The 13,077-nt window shown below is 40.4% G+C and overlaps 1 protein-coding gene across 2 annotated transcripts in view; it reads left to right on the forward strand.

The window, feature by feature from the left end:
* LOC109628693 (disks large homolog 4) overlaps positions 1 to 13,077 on the forward strand; it is a 65,859-nt gene that overhangs the window by 3,007 nt on the left and 49,775 nt on the right. Inside the window, exon 1 of one of the 2 annotated variants that reach the window (XM_020085963.2) lies at positions 9,217 to 9,373. The exons of the other annotated variant lie outside the window; for it this stretch is intronic. Coding sequence (XP_019941522.1) covers positions 9,332 to 9,373 — 42 coding nt within the window. The 5' untranslated portion in view covers positions 9,217 to 9,331. Of the gene's footprint in view, positions 1 to 9,216; positions 9,374 to 13,077 lie in introns of those variants that run through there. 2 annotated transcript variants of the gene reach the window in all.

The raw sequence follows: 13,077 nt of genomic DNA on the forward strand, positions 1-13,077 counted from the left end.
AAATGTGAGTTATTAAACTTTAATGGAGGCTGGCTGCATTGCAGGTGAGGAGTGTGGCTTGGCATTATGTAGCAGATGATGGGTGAGCGGCTCCCTGGGTGAGCTGTTTCCTGACACCCACATATTGGAGAACAGGTTATGTAAATAAAAAAAAGAAAAAGAAAGAAAGGTTGCTTCCCTGTGCAGGGCTGTGCACAAAGTTTTTGCATGTGGGTGAAGCCAAATGTGGGTAATTCTCTGGACAGCAAGTTAAGTTGAATGAAAGCAGCAAAGTTCTCAATGCTGCTTTTAGTATAAAGAATAGTAGCTTGCGCTCAAGTACAATACAAAACAAGATTCAACCTGAGACTTAAATGGCTTCTCCAGTGAGCCACTGTGTTGAGAAGGCCTACTTTGGTAGGAAAGCTCCAATGATTTAATGATGATTTAATTGCACCGATTGATCTGCTGGTGACCAGAATTGGTATTTTTCAGCCTGATCTATATTTGATGACGAACAAATTAACACCCACACACCACAGAATGGTTCTTCACCTTGAGAAACTGTTAGTGTTAGTGGGATTTTATTATTCAAGTATTATACAGAACTTTGATTTTGAAATCTGTTTGTATGAGAGTGAGGATGAGCCCTGTAGCCTGCTCGGGTTTATGGGGAAACTTTAAACTTATTTAAAGGTCCAGTGTTTAAGATTTAGGTGAAAGGAAACTATTGGCAGAAATTTAATGTAGAATAATCCTCATGATGTTTTCACTAGTTCATTTAATCTAAATTGTATGAATTGTAGTTTTCCTTACCCCAGAAAAGGCCCTTTATATTTAAATGCTTTATATTTACATCGAGGGGGTCCTCTCTACGGAGGCCGCTATGTTTTTTAACATTTGTCCGGACTGGACCAACTAAACACCTTTTGGGTGATCTTCCATTTTTAAGAATACTAGACAAAGTCATAACTTGCAGGTCCATCTCTTCAGTTGATATGAACGGAGGCAGAATGAGTACATGTGAAAAAAATATTAAATGCACTTGAAGAAAGCCCCTTTAGGAGTGTAATCATTGAGGTAATTGAGGTAAATTATAAATGAAAAATAATCTATTACCTTTATACAAATCTAAACCCTGGCAAGTTCAAACTTATGTCTTGGCGATTAATATTGCCTTATTTCATTACTGCTTCCCAGCGTTATGTAAGACATGAAGTTAGGTCTGTAAGTTATGATGACGTCCTTTTAGGAAAAACTAACTCCCACACATACTGATGAGGTCATGTTAATACATTGTCTCTGGTGTAGACGCTGCTCCAATGCCAACTGGAACCGCTTGTAATTTAAACTCATTTAGAAAACAGATGACACAGGAACACTCACACTTTCACTTCCTGCCAAGTAATGGATTCATCTTTCTTTTTTTTGTTCTCTCACTTTTCTTCTCATTTTAACAACTTATGTAATTTTCTGCTCCTTCCTACACTAAAATCTCAGGGACGAGACACATGATAGCAATGCATCTCACAGAAGTGTCGTTACATAACATTTTGGAACTGGAATATTAGGGCATATCAGCTCGAGGAGACGTCACAGGATTTATATTTGGTTGCTAGCTTGACAATACATTAGCCTCTCTTCCAGCATGGCACTGAGTCAGAGAAGGACGGTTTGATGTTTAAGAGGCGAGAACAAAGATGATGCACACAGAAACGAGAATTACAGTTGCTCTAAAAGCAATTGATATTGACACGATCAAGAAAATGTTTGCAATAAAGAATCAAATATGTATCTCCTGCACATATTTCTACTAAATCCTCCTTCCTCCTGCTTTGCTTGTACTTGGATGCAGTCTATGTTCCACTTCTCTGCTCTCACATTTCCTATTTTTTCGTCCCCTCTGCTTCCTTCTATTCAGTAATCCCTCTCTCCCCTTTTTCTCATTTTACCTCCTTTCCCCTCTTCTGCTTACTCCTCTCTTTCCTGCTCTCCACTCTTTACTCTTACCTTCTGCCCTCCTCTTCAGCACTTTCAAGGCTTCCCTGGTTAGTGCTTCTTCAAATGAATTATACATTTGACAAGATGTAGTCAAAGCAGCAGCTCCATGTGCACACCACTGTCTGCATGTATGGCTTCATGCTCCGACATGAACATCTCCTTCCCTGGAATGAGTTTTCACATTCACATTTGTAATTATTTTGTGCTGCCAGCTGTTCTTATGGTTTAATGTATATGAATATTTATATCTGGTAAGTGTGTGTGTGTGTGTGTGTGTGTGTGTGTGTGTGTGTGTCCGTGCATACAAGGATGAGAAGCTTATGGCAGGCGCATGCTTGCTGTGGTCCTAAGAGTCTCCAAAATGGAGCTGAGCAAAATCCTTCGCTCACAAAGCGAACAGAGCCTCCTGAGTGCTCATTTCGGCTCGTCCACCTTAACAAGTGTCTATTCACTACGCTGTGTTGTGTGTGTGTGTGTCATACAGTACACGGTGCTGTGGGTTAGGATTAGTGATCCAGTGGAGAGCTCATATGATCTCCACTCAAGGGCACGGGCGTCCATGAGGCCTTTGTATGCAGCCACAGAGACACAGATCCTGCCAAGTCGCTCCCAGGGCACAGTGAGTGAAGCCGGGCTTACCCCGGCACAAGTCTGATGCCATGACTGCACAGCGCTGAGGCTCTCCTTTGTCCGACAAAACATAAATTAAAAATCAGACAGCAAACAGCAGAATCAAGGGAATAGCAGAAATGTAATTACATACAGATGTTTCCCCTCCATCATCATTTCTGGTGAAATGACAACTTGCTTTTGTGCTCATAAAAAATATATAGTGATGAATTCTGTGGTCAGCCGTGGCTTTGTTGCTTCCTTAAGCACATATTGCACCAGTCACCCACACATTCAACTGCTTCCCTGAAAGAAAGGCGCACACCTACATGATCAGACAGAACTCACACAAACCGCAGAGCATCCTGTGCTCCAGCACGAGGGGCTTCTGCACCCAGAACTGTAACTGCAGTCTTGCTCGAGTTAAGAAACTGATGCAAGTTCAAGTCTTAGGAAACTCGTCAGGGTTAATTAAACAGGATGGAGAGGCTTGCTGTGCTGTGTGGTGCTATTTTTACTGCAGGTACTGAAATCAAGCAGCTGCAACTGCTGTGAATGGGCTTTAATTTTCACCAACACCAATGGATTTATCAGTTGGCCTTTTCACAGACATCACTGTCATGTTTGCTGATATGCAAACTTTATTTCATAAAAGAAAAAAATTCCAGATATTTACATTTTATGCAAAGCAATTTCTGTTTATTTTCTATCTTCATATGCAAATTCTATATATTTGGTTGTATTTCTATATAATCTTTTATATTTTTTTATTTTATTTATATTTTAAAGTTTATGGTTAAATTGTAAAATATTAAGCCTCAAATACATTTCTTTTTTTCTCATTTTAGGAATCACTGACAATTTCTCATATCAGCTGATATACTCTCTATATATAGGCCCTCACAAGCATAGGGCAGGCTCTCGTGAAAATATTTTTTTCCCCCTGTTACAATAACCAAGCACTTTGCTCGACTTCCTTGAGCTACCATAGTTAACACTGGTGATGTCTCCCTTAATATTTGAGTTCATGCAGACTTTAGGGCTGGACACTGCGGCAAAAATCATATCAAGAAATTTCATGACAGTCGATATAGATGATAAACGTCTTTTTGAGAAATGAAAAACATTTTACAAATCTGAGCTCAGTTATGGGTGATGCCTCCTCACTGTGCTTACACAATGCATAAGATACATAGCAATATATATTTGCCGTTTGTTATATTTATATAAGTTATATTGTGATTATTATTGTTTTATTACGCAGGCATAATCCAAACCCATTAGTCAATCTCTATAAAGAATAGAGATGGATGATTTATTAGAGGAAAAACTTGGATAAATGATTTCAGAAACAAGACAGATGCAAATATTCCACAAAGGAGAAGTGCATCGTTTAATTAAACAATCGAAATCCAATCATGCTCTGTGGTATGTATAGAAATCCTGTTGATATTGATTTGTCAAAAGAAATATCCAAGGTTCATTGTCTGGGCAGGGATAACAGGGGCTTCAGACACAAAGATGCTTAACTGGCTAGTGTTTAAAGGAACAGTAACTAAACCTATGGGAAGTTCATCAGTTTAGGAAGTCGGAAATTGCAGTCAACCGCGATGCTCGTGCATTAGTGTGATATGTTAAGAAAAGGAGCAACTCTTCCTCATGTGACTGAGAATGTCAATGCAGGATATGACAGCCAGAACAGTCTGTTGACATTTTCATAGACAGGGTTATTATAGTTATTATAGAGGACTTGTGGTGCATAAACCCTTCTTTACAATGGAAAAATGCACATTTGAGAGTTCAGTGGGGTAAACGCCATAGACGCTCTATAGAGATGCGGATAAAAGCTATGGCCAAATATGGTCATCCATCCTTCACAATGTTCTAGGTGCTGAACACTATAAGAACTGGACAGGCCCTAATATCTGACCCCACACAGTGAGTCCCTCTAGTGGCTCTGTTATGCTGTGGAGGGCATTTTGCTGGAATGGTTTGAGTCCACTTGAGAGTCTCTGTCAAAGGGAAAGGTCACTGGAAACCATGTCAAAATTGTCACCTTTATCCTATGACGAATCATTTGATGGAAGCCCTGCACCTTCCAGGATAACAATGACCCCCCTCCAAAGGTCAAGGTCACTGAGTGGTTTGATGAATTATGTGAATCACATGTGCCATTTGCAGACACAAAATCTCAACCCAATTGGACACTAATGGAGATGTTCAAAAGCACGCTCAAAAAACTATCATCAAAACACCAAATGAAGAACTATCTTTTGGAAGGTTGGCTCTGAATGGTTCTACATGGCTTTAAAAACCTCGTAGAAAAAATACCAAGGTGAACCGAAGGTATTCTGACAGCATGTTACACTTTCCTGAGACATTTTATGTAACCTATCAATCTGTTGCCAGTGTGATGCTAGCCTCTAGTTTCTGAACTGCTTTAAAAAGCCCACCCCATCAAGAGCCTTTGCCAGCAAGGAGGCTGTTAAGAGCTTCTCTTTGTCAAACGCACACAACACAATCTGTGCTCCGCTCCGTCCTCGCTGTCTCCTGCCTCACTCTGCTGTACAGTCTCACCCACTGAGAGTATGAGTAATGCCTTAACATTGCTTTTGAACATTTCTTACCTCGAATGTTTATATATTATTGAAGAAAGGCTAGATATTGCTGCTTAGTGTTGATGCATCTTTATCCATTTCGAACATGTAGGCTTTGTTTGTGCTGAGTTTTAAAAAATCTTCATCTTTGGTATCATAGATAGATGATCATTTTGTGTTGTGTTTAAAAAAGGACCCTATACTTGCCATCCACTAGCCGGCCCAGCTCACATGCTCAGCTGCTTAATTTCAGTGTTTTGACTGACAGCATGGCTGTCTGTTCTGAAACTGTCCATATGACAGGTGACAGATTAGATCCGTCATGGATTGTTTGGGCTGGAGACTTTGTCGTCACACATTGAGTGAGAAGGCCTAACCAGGAGGGCGGCTGTGGCTGACAACTGACACCGCGACGTGTACATGTACCGACTGGACAGGACACACAACAGATTGGTGTACTGATTCTGTAAATGAGACTATGAATCAATAGAGATGAGGATGTATATTTCAACATGAGTGTAAACTCAATAAAGAAAGTCCTGTGGGCCTCATTGGGTAGGAGGCTGAGGTCAAGGTGGGTCAACTTCTCGCTTGTAATAAAACTACCTGAGCACACAATTGGCACCTCAGTTAAAGGACACAACTAAACTAACTGCAAAATTTTATGTGATGAGAGTGTGGTTGTCTGTGTGTGTGCGTGTGTGTGTGGGGTGGGATGTGAGTCAAAGTGAGAACATAAAAGAGGATGGCAGGAGAAAAATGACGAAAAACAAGAGTGATAGATGCTGATATCATCGATATGAATAGCACTCGCATTAGCCTTGCAAATGGGATCAGATTGTCTTGCCATGATCATATTTTTTCAATACAGCGCACAATGACACCTTGTGGAAAGTTGTATAACTACAGCACAGGAGTCCATGATAGTGTGGCTCAGGGATACTGTCAAATCTCAGCTGCTGGTGCTGTCCATGATGCTCGGATGCTACATTAAGCTACATTAGCCCAAGCCTGAGAGTGCATTGGAGGCCTTGTGTTTTTCCCAATGATTATTAGTAATTAATAGGAAATTGCTGAAGCCTGTATTAATTATTCATGAGCAGGCTTTTTTCAAAGACCCCTGTGATGTTCTCCTCTGGAACTCTGAGGTTTTTTGGAAAAAGGAGCCCAGGATATTTGAATTAAATGCCCTCCCACTCTAATAATACACCTTGCTGCCTAAATGCCTGGAAAAATGTTTTTTAATGAAAATCAAAACACAAGCTAATGACAGTGAAAGCAATCAACATTGTAATGAACTTGCACAGATATTTTTTTTTTGTGATTTGTTTGTCTCTGGCTTTGTATCTTCATGTTCCTCTTATAGGTGATGTCAGTTGCCTAGCAACCAAGCAATCAGGGCCCGATTGTTGCCATGACAACATGGCAGGGGTATCATCATGGAGAGAATAGAGATGAAAGGAGGAAGGGAGGGAGAGAGAGGAGAGGAAAAGAGAGATAGGGAGAGGTGGAGGGAGAGAGAGAGAGAGAGAGAGAGAGAGAGAGAGAGAGCCCACAATGTGCAGGTAGGAGGATGACCTCTGTGTAGGCGGAGGCAGAGAATGCTCATGAATGCAGAGAATAGAAATTTTACGTTTGGTCTTATGCGGCTGGAATCCACGGGTTGCACAGCGTTCTACACCGCTCTCACAGCACAGGCTTCATTCCAGATGGAAATGTCACGACGTGCTCCAGTTGTCTTTAGTCACACAGACAATGCAGCTGATGCAGGAGCGGGAGCCACCGCTCAGTGTGTCACTGCGGTTTTCGGAGGCTTTGGGCCTAACCTCTGCAGGTGTCATAACCCATCCATCACCCAACAGCAGTCCACTGTAAAGCAGTCCAATAGGGTCATGGTGCATTTACTCTGTTTGTTCTCTGCCCTTAATACAGCCGTGTAGCAGAAAGAGACGAGGCCGGAGAGGAAGCGAACAGGAAGTACATCCAAATACACCAATTATGACCACAATTAAGATACTTAACCAGGGTGGATACAGAATTATATTTAGCATCACAACACTGACTACATTGACTGAATAAATGGTACAACCGTTTATTATTGTAGAGATTAGTCAAGTGTCTCTGAGCTATACAGCTATGAAAAGGGACTACAATAATAACATGTGCACTTTACAGGAAGATTTCTAATCCCTTTTTTTTTGGTAAAAATAGAATAAAAATTAGAACTTAGAAATAGATTGGTTTATTCAATGATAGGTCATATTAAACGTGAATTATTTGTATAAAAGCAGAGTGACAACACATGAATAAAGTGTCAAGCCTATAAATACTTAAGGGATTCTAGAATCTAAAATAACTTTGATGTTACAGTTAAAGCTTGAAGATGATGTCCTATTTATGATCACCTTTAGATAAAACATTGATTTACATTCACTTAGGCAAATGTTTGATGAATATATGGAGGAAGTATACTGCCCCAATTTATCTCTGCTAAAATTAGTGTTGGAGAGTGATTTATCAAGAGACATAAACAATTAAGAACCAACAGTGTTGTCTGGTAATTATTTTGAATTTAAATGTTTAACAGAAACTCTGCTAAAGCCACTGAAAGCTCCAATGTTGACAGGTGCTAACTGAATAATGATAATCACAATGATGATGAGTATTGAGTATTATATATTTATGTTATATTCTTGTGTCCTGTGTCTGTTATTTGGCAACATTATAATTCCAAAAGTACTGAACCAGTTCGCACCAAACTTGGAAGGATCAGGACCAGGTCATGGAAGAATATTTGGATCCAGTACCAGGAATATAGATCCTGGACTTTTCAGGGTTTCAACATGCTTATCATTTCTCAGAAAATAATGTATATGCATCTTGATGTAAAGATCAGACAAATTAATGGTATTACGATTGATGAGTTAAGATAATTATGATATAATTTAGAGCAGATTATCAGGCTACCTCTTTACTGCTGTAATTCTCCTATTTAAGAGCTACCTGGTTCTCAAATGGGGTTCACAGACCTTTTGGGGTTGGTGTGACGCTGCCAGGGTGAAACATGGTGAAAATATTATCAATAAATGCCGAATATCTTTCAAAGACATTTCTCTTTGGTTCCTCTTTCACATAACTAAGTAGAAATGTAAATGATAATAAATACATGAGGGAATCCTGGGAATATTTTCTACATAAAAAATTGAGAATCCCTGAGCTAGATAGACAATAGATATATCTATTGTAGTAGTATTGTAGTAGTGTAGTATTGTTTGGCCTTGGAGGCGGTATATGCGCCCTACGGATGGACTTAGTTATATATTTTTTTATTACCAAATATTCCGTTTATTAATTCAATATCACAAAATTGTAAAACAAAAGGCCTTAAGTAGTTTCCATAACATTGTCAAATTTGATTTATAATATAAAACAGAGAAGAACATAATTGATTTTCTTCCTATATTGTACATTCGATGAATCATTTTAACATTGCAGACGGAAACTCATCTTGCCTCAAGCCAAAACATGAAGATGGTTGATATTGTTGCTGTCTTGTTTTATGAGCAGCAGAACCACTCTGACCCATGACAGACACGACGGCAGAGGAGCGTCCCTCAGAGATCAGCATGTAGCTTTTACTTGATGCATCCGAGTGCTTCATAATGCAAATGTGTGTCAGTATGATTCAGAGGGAGAGGGTGCAAAAAACCGATACATGGAGGGCAGCGTACGCTTTATTTCACAAACGGAGAAGAAAAATAAAATAACATACGTACATGGTTTACTCTCTGTTGCTATGTCTCCTTCTCTCCCCTCCCTCACTCACCGGCAGCGACAAACATATTTTATGAGTCACGGCTGAGACGGACTGCCGTTCAGATGCAATCCTTTAACATCAAGACGTATCCAACACCAACAACTCCGTCTTCCAGGAAAACTCTCTCTCCTCGCCTGCTACGACACCCCCAACCCCCCTTCCCCTCCCCTCCCCCTCCCCTCACTCCCCCTCCCACTTTTTTTTTATTTCCCCTTACCCTTTCACAGCCTCCCATCTCTCTCTCTCCCTCTCTCCCTCTCTTTCTCCCCATCCCTCTCCTCCTCTACTGCGGGTGTCTGGGAGGCTGTTTTTCCTCTGTCTCTCGCTCATGAAGGGCCGCACTAAGCTCCCTTCCCTCTGCCCGTGTGTGGTAGGTAAATCCACCTCTCCGTTTTGTGTCGTTCTTCTCCTCCTCCGTCTCTCTGTTGCTGCCTCTGTTTTGCATGTTAGCTCAAAGTCTAGGCTAGTCGCTCTGGCAGGCTTGAGGGATGCCTCCACGTACATTTGTGCATATTAACATCGAACATGCCTGCAATCCACTCCACTGTCATAGATTAATCAGTAATATATGTGTAAGGATTTTTTTTTGCTGTCGCTCTACGTGTGGTCTGGATACATTGAATCATGCACTTAAGGTATTACGTACGAATGTGGCCTGGCACATGTGGGCGTGTATGTGCCTGCATGTTTAGACATGCAGACGGAGTGAAACTCCTGCAGACTTGTTGAATGGAGCATCACAGCATCATGTATGCAGTGGTTTTATCTCACGTTTGGATTGTTTGTTTGGGTGTTATTCATAATTTTGTGCACCTCTCTCCTTGCAAGGGTGCTAGGACATCAGCACAGATGAATATTATCCAACTGATAAATAAATAAATAAATCCACCCTCACTTTGAATGAGGTCATGTCTGTTTGAGGGCTAAAAACATCAGGGTTAGGCACAGACATTAGGGTTACAGGTGAGAGAATGGGTAAATGTTAAATGTCCAGCTCAGTCCCAGTATTATTATACAGTATATATGCAGTGTGTATTTGTTATAATTAAAACCACTGAGCAGGCAAGAGACATCCAGAGCTCCTCCAGTCCTCTTCCAATTAGCTGAGTAAACGTGGTGAGGGCAGTTGAGTCATGGCACCAAGATGACTTTAATGTGGTTGTACAGCCAGAAACCACCACATACAAGTGTGTATTTGTACATGTATGTGCACTAACAGAGATCTACACTACTTATTCATAGTAGAGTTAAGTTTGAGAGATGGGGTGTCTTGCAACATTTTTCGCTGATCTCTCAGAGAATAATTCATGGACCTTGATGAAAAGGGGACTGATGTTTACGAGCGTGTGCAATTTGGTGCAGATTCAAATAAAAATCTGGATCTAGTGAATTTAAATGTGGTTTCATAAGGGGAGTATTGGGCCTTGGTGGAGGAATGTGCTCTACTGGCTGCTATTCTAGTTACAAAAGTAATTGTTGTCACAAGCTGTCAGTTTCAGTGCAAATATTTAAACCGTAAGCTGCTCTGATAAATGACAATCATTTTATTTTTCATAGACTTCATTATTGGGAAACTGTGTTGTCAATAATTCCATAGACAATTAAATATTTTTGTTATTTCGCGTCCATTCACAAGCAGGTTGGTCCACGATAAAACCACAAATTAAGGTTAGGACTCTGTCCCTCTCTGTTTCAAGTGGCAAAACGTTTCAGATGAAAAAGATCTAGTTGCTACATTTTTATTTTGTCAACACAAGGACCAGAGTAGGCCAGTGTAAGGCTGAGTAACTAGACTAAATAATTCTTTGTTCATGACTTCAGCAACTGCTCGACCAGGGACAGCCAACAACTGTTCTGCAACAGATCAACAAGACCCTCCAGGATGTTCAGTATGTGAACGTGTGTCAAGACACAACTACTCAAGCATCCCCTCAGTGCGTTCACCGCAAACGTCCGAATGACCAGGTTATATCTACAAAACAGGGCTGTTATTCCTGTTGTTCACCTGGTGTGGGTGTAAACCAACTGAGTCCACAAGACCCAACAATCCCCTAATGAACACCATATTTAAGATCAATATATCCACCTTTTATTTGGATCTGCACCAAATTGCACACACACACACAAATATCAGTCCCCTAAACATTCCTTAATCCACCCCTCATTTGGATCCACATCAAAATGTACCCTGGTTCATGTCGCATTCTTCCACCAAGTTTTGCAGAAATCTGTTGTACAGTTGTTTTAGTTTAATCCTGCTTACAAACAAACATACAAACCATCCAACAAATGGTGAAAACATAACTACTTGGCATAGGTAAAAGGGGAAATGTAAAAAAACAGTATAAGACTGTCTCATTGCAACTAATTCAACATGATCCTGCAATATTTTCACTAAACCAGTCATAATCACAGGGAGAGAGAGAGACGAGCTTCATATCATTCAGATCATGTTTGGCAAGCTAACAGCACCTCTTGGCTGCAAACACTCGCAACAAAACCATTAAGTCTCTCTTCTTGCTCCTCATGATGTCACGACACTGTCGTGACAGAAAAGTACATTTAATTTGCACTGCACGTCTCTGCCATTTGTCTTCTGACGCCCTGTGATTGGCTGACTGGTCCACCCTGTCACTTATCAGCAATATGCGGGCAGAGTCCCATCAGATGTATGTCTCCCTGCTGTGCTTACTTTTACATTGAGGTATTGTCCTCATGTGTCCTGATCATCTGACAGGTTAGATTGTCTGTATTATCATGAGTCATTTCTTTGCAGAGGTGATTGTACACATTTGCACAGAGCTGGAGAACAACTGACCATCACAGCTTTGACATGACACAGCATTCATCAGAGCTAATGGAGCTCATGTAAGGTCATGGATAATAATGTAGAGTGAAGGTTTGTTTATTTGTTGTTTATAATTACAATTAGTTACCATTTTACAGAGAAGCCGTTCATCTATTGTTTGGTTTTCTGCAATAGTGATAACAGCTTGTATTCAACCAAACATTCCCTACTAGTTAGCACACTGGGTAATTATGGTAAACTGCAAATTACTATGTGCTCTTAAGTCACTGCTACCAATGCAGCCTATTACTGTTACTTAAATCTTCAGTGCTTCTCAATTGCTTCCATGAAAACTTACAATATAAATGGCACTTATATTGTTAAGATATTTTTCTTTCTGCCCACTCATCCATCAGTAACAACAAAATATCCCAGGACATGAAAGCAGCAATCTTGCTCATTTGTAGTAAGATGCTGTGCAGTAGCGATCAGGGGATAGGGTAGCTAGGTCTCTCAGATACATGTTCTGGACCAATCATGAGTCGATCTCAGCTGTCAAACTTGACTTTTCACCCCATTTTTATAGCATCAAATAACTTACCAAACCGAACTTGCAGAAAAAATAGCCCTTAATTGAATAAGATAAGAACTGCCATAACATGAGAGAAATCATCTTTGACTTTTTATTTTTGTCTGTGTCCCATCCACTAACAAGGAAGAGGCAGTTTTTATGACCTATACTGCAGCCAGCCACCAGGTGGTGATTGAGACACTATGGCTTCACTTTAAGGAGCTTTCATGACACCCATCTTTAGATACAGTATGGTCAGCTAATACTACATATACTAAACTAATACTATGATAATACTATATATTATTGGCCATATAAAAATAGTATTAGTATTATTGGTTCTTTTGTCAAAGTTTTTTCCTACAGTTTCCAAAGTCACGCTCACGAGTACTTGTTTTTTCACACTCCATGTGTAAAACCCATGCCAACATGACTCACTTTGAGACGGCTCTGGTAGTCAGCTCTACCTGTTGGCACCCAGTGGCTCTGTTTTTATCATCTTGGCTAGTAGCGGTGCCATGGCCGACCAGACTGGCACCCTGCTGTGCTCGCTATGTGTCGAGCCAAAGCTATCAGCGGTAGCCTGAGCCTCCTTTTTTGCATTTCATCAGAGGTAACTCCAGAAAAAAACTACTTTTGCACTGAGTATGAAAGTTTGAAGATGCACACACAGCGAGATGAATGTGCAAGTTGGTTTAAACATATCAACTATTTT

The sequence above is a fragment of the Paralichthys olivaceus genome, chromosome 15 (assembly GCF_024713975.1).
Source record: "Paralichthys olivaceus isolate ysfri-2021 chromosome 15, ASM2471397v2, whole genome shotgun sequence".
Classification (NCBI taxonomy): Eukaryota; Metazoa; Chordata; class Actinopteri; order Pleuronectiformes; family Paralichthyidae; genus Paralichthys; species Paralichthys olivaceus.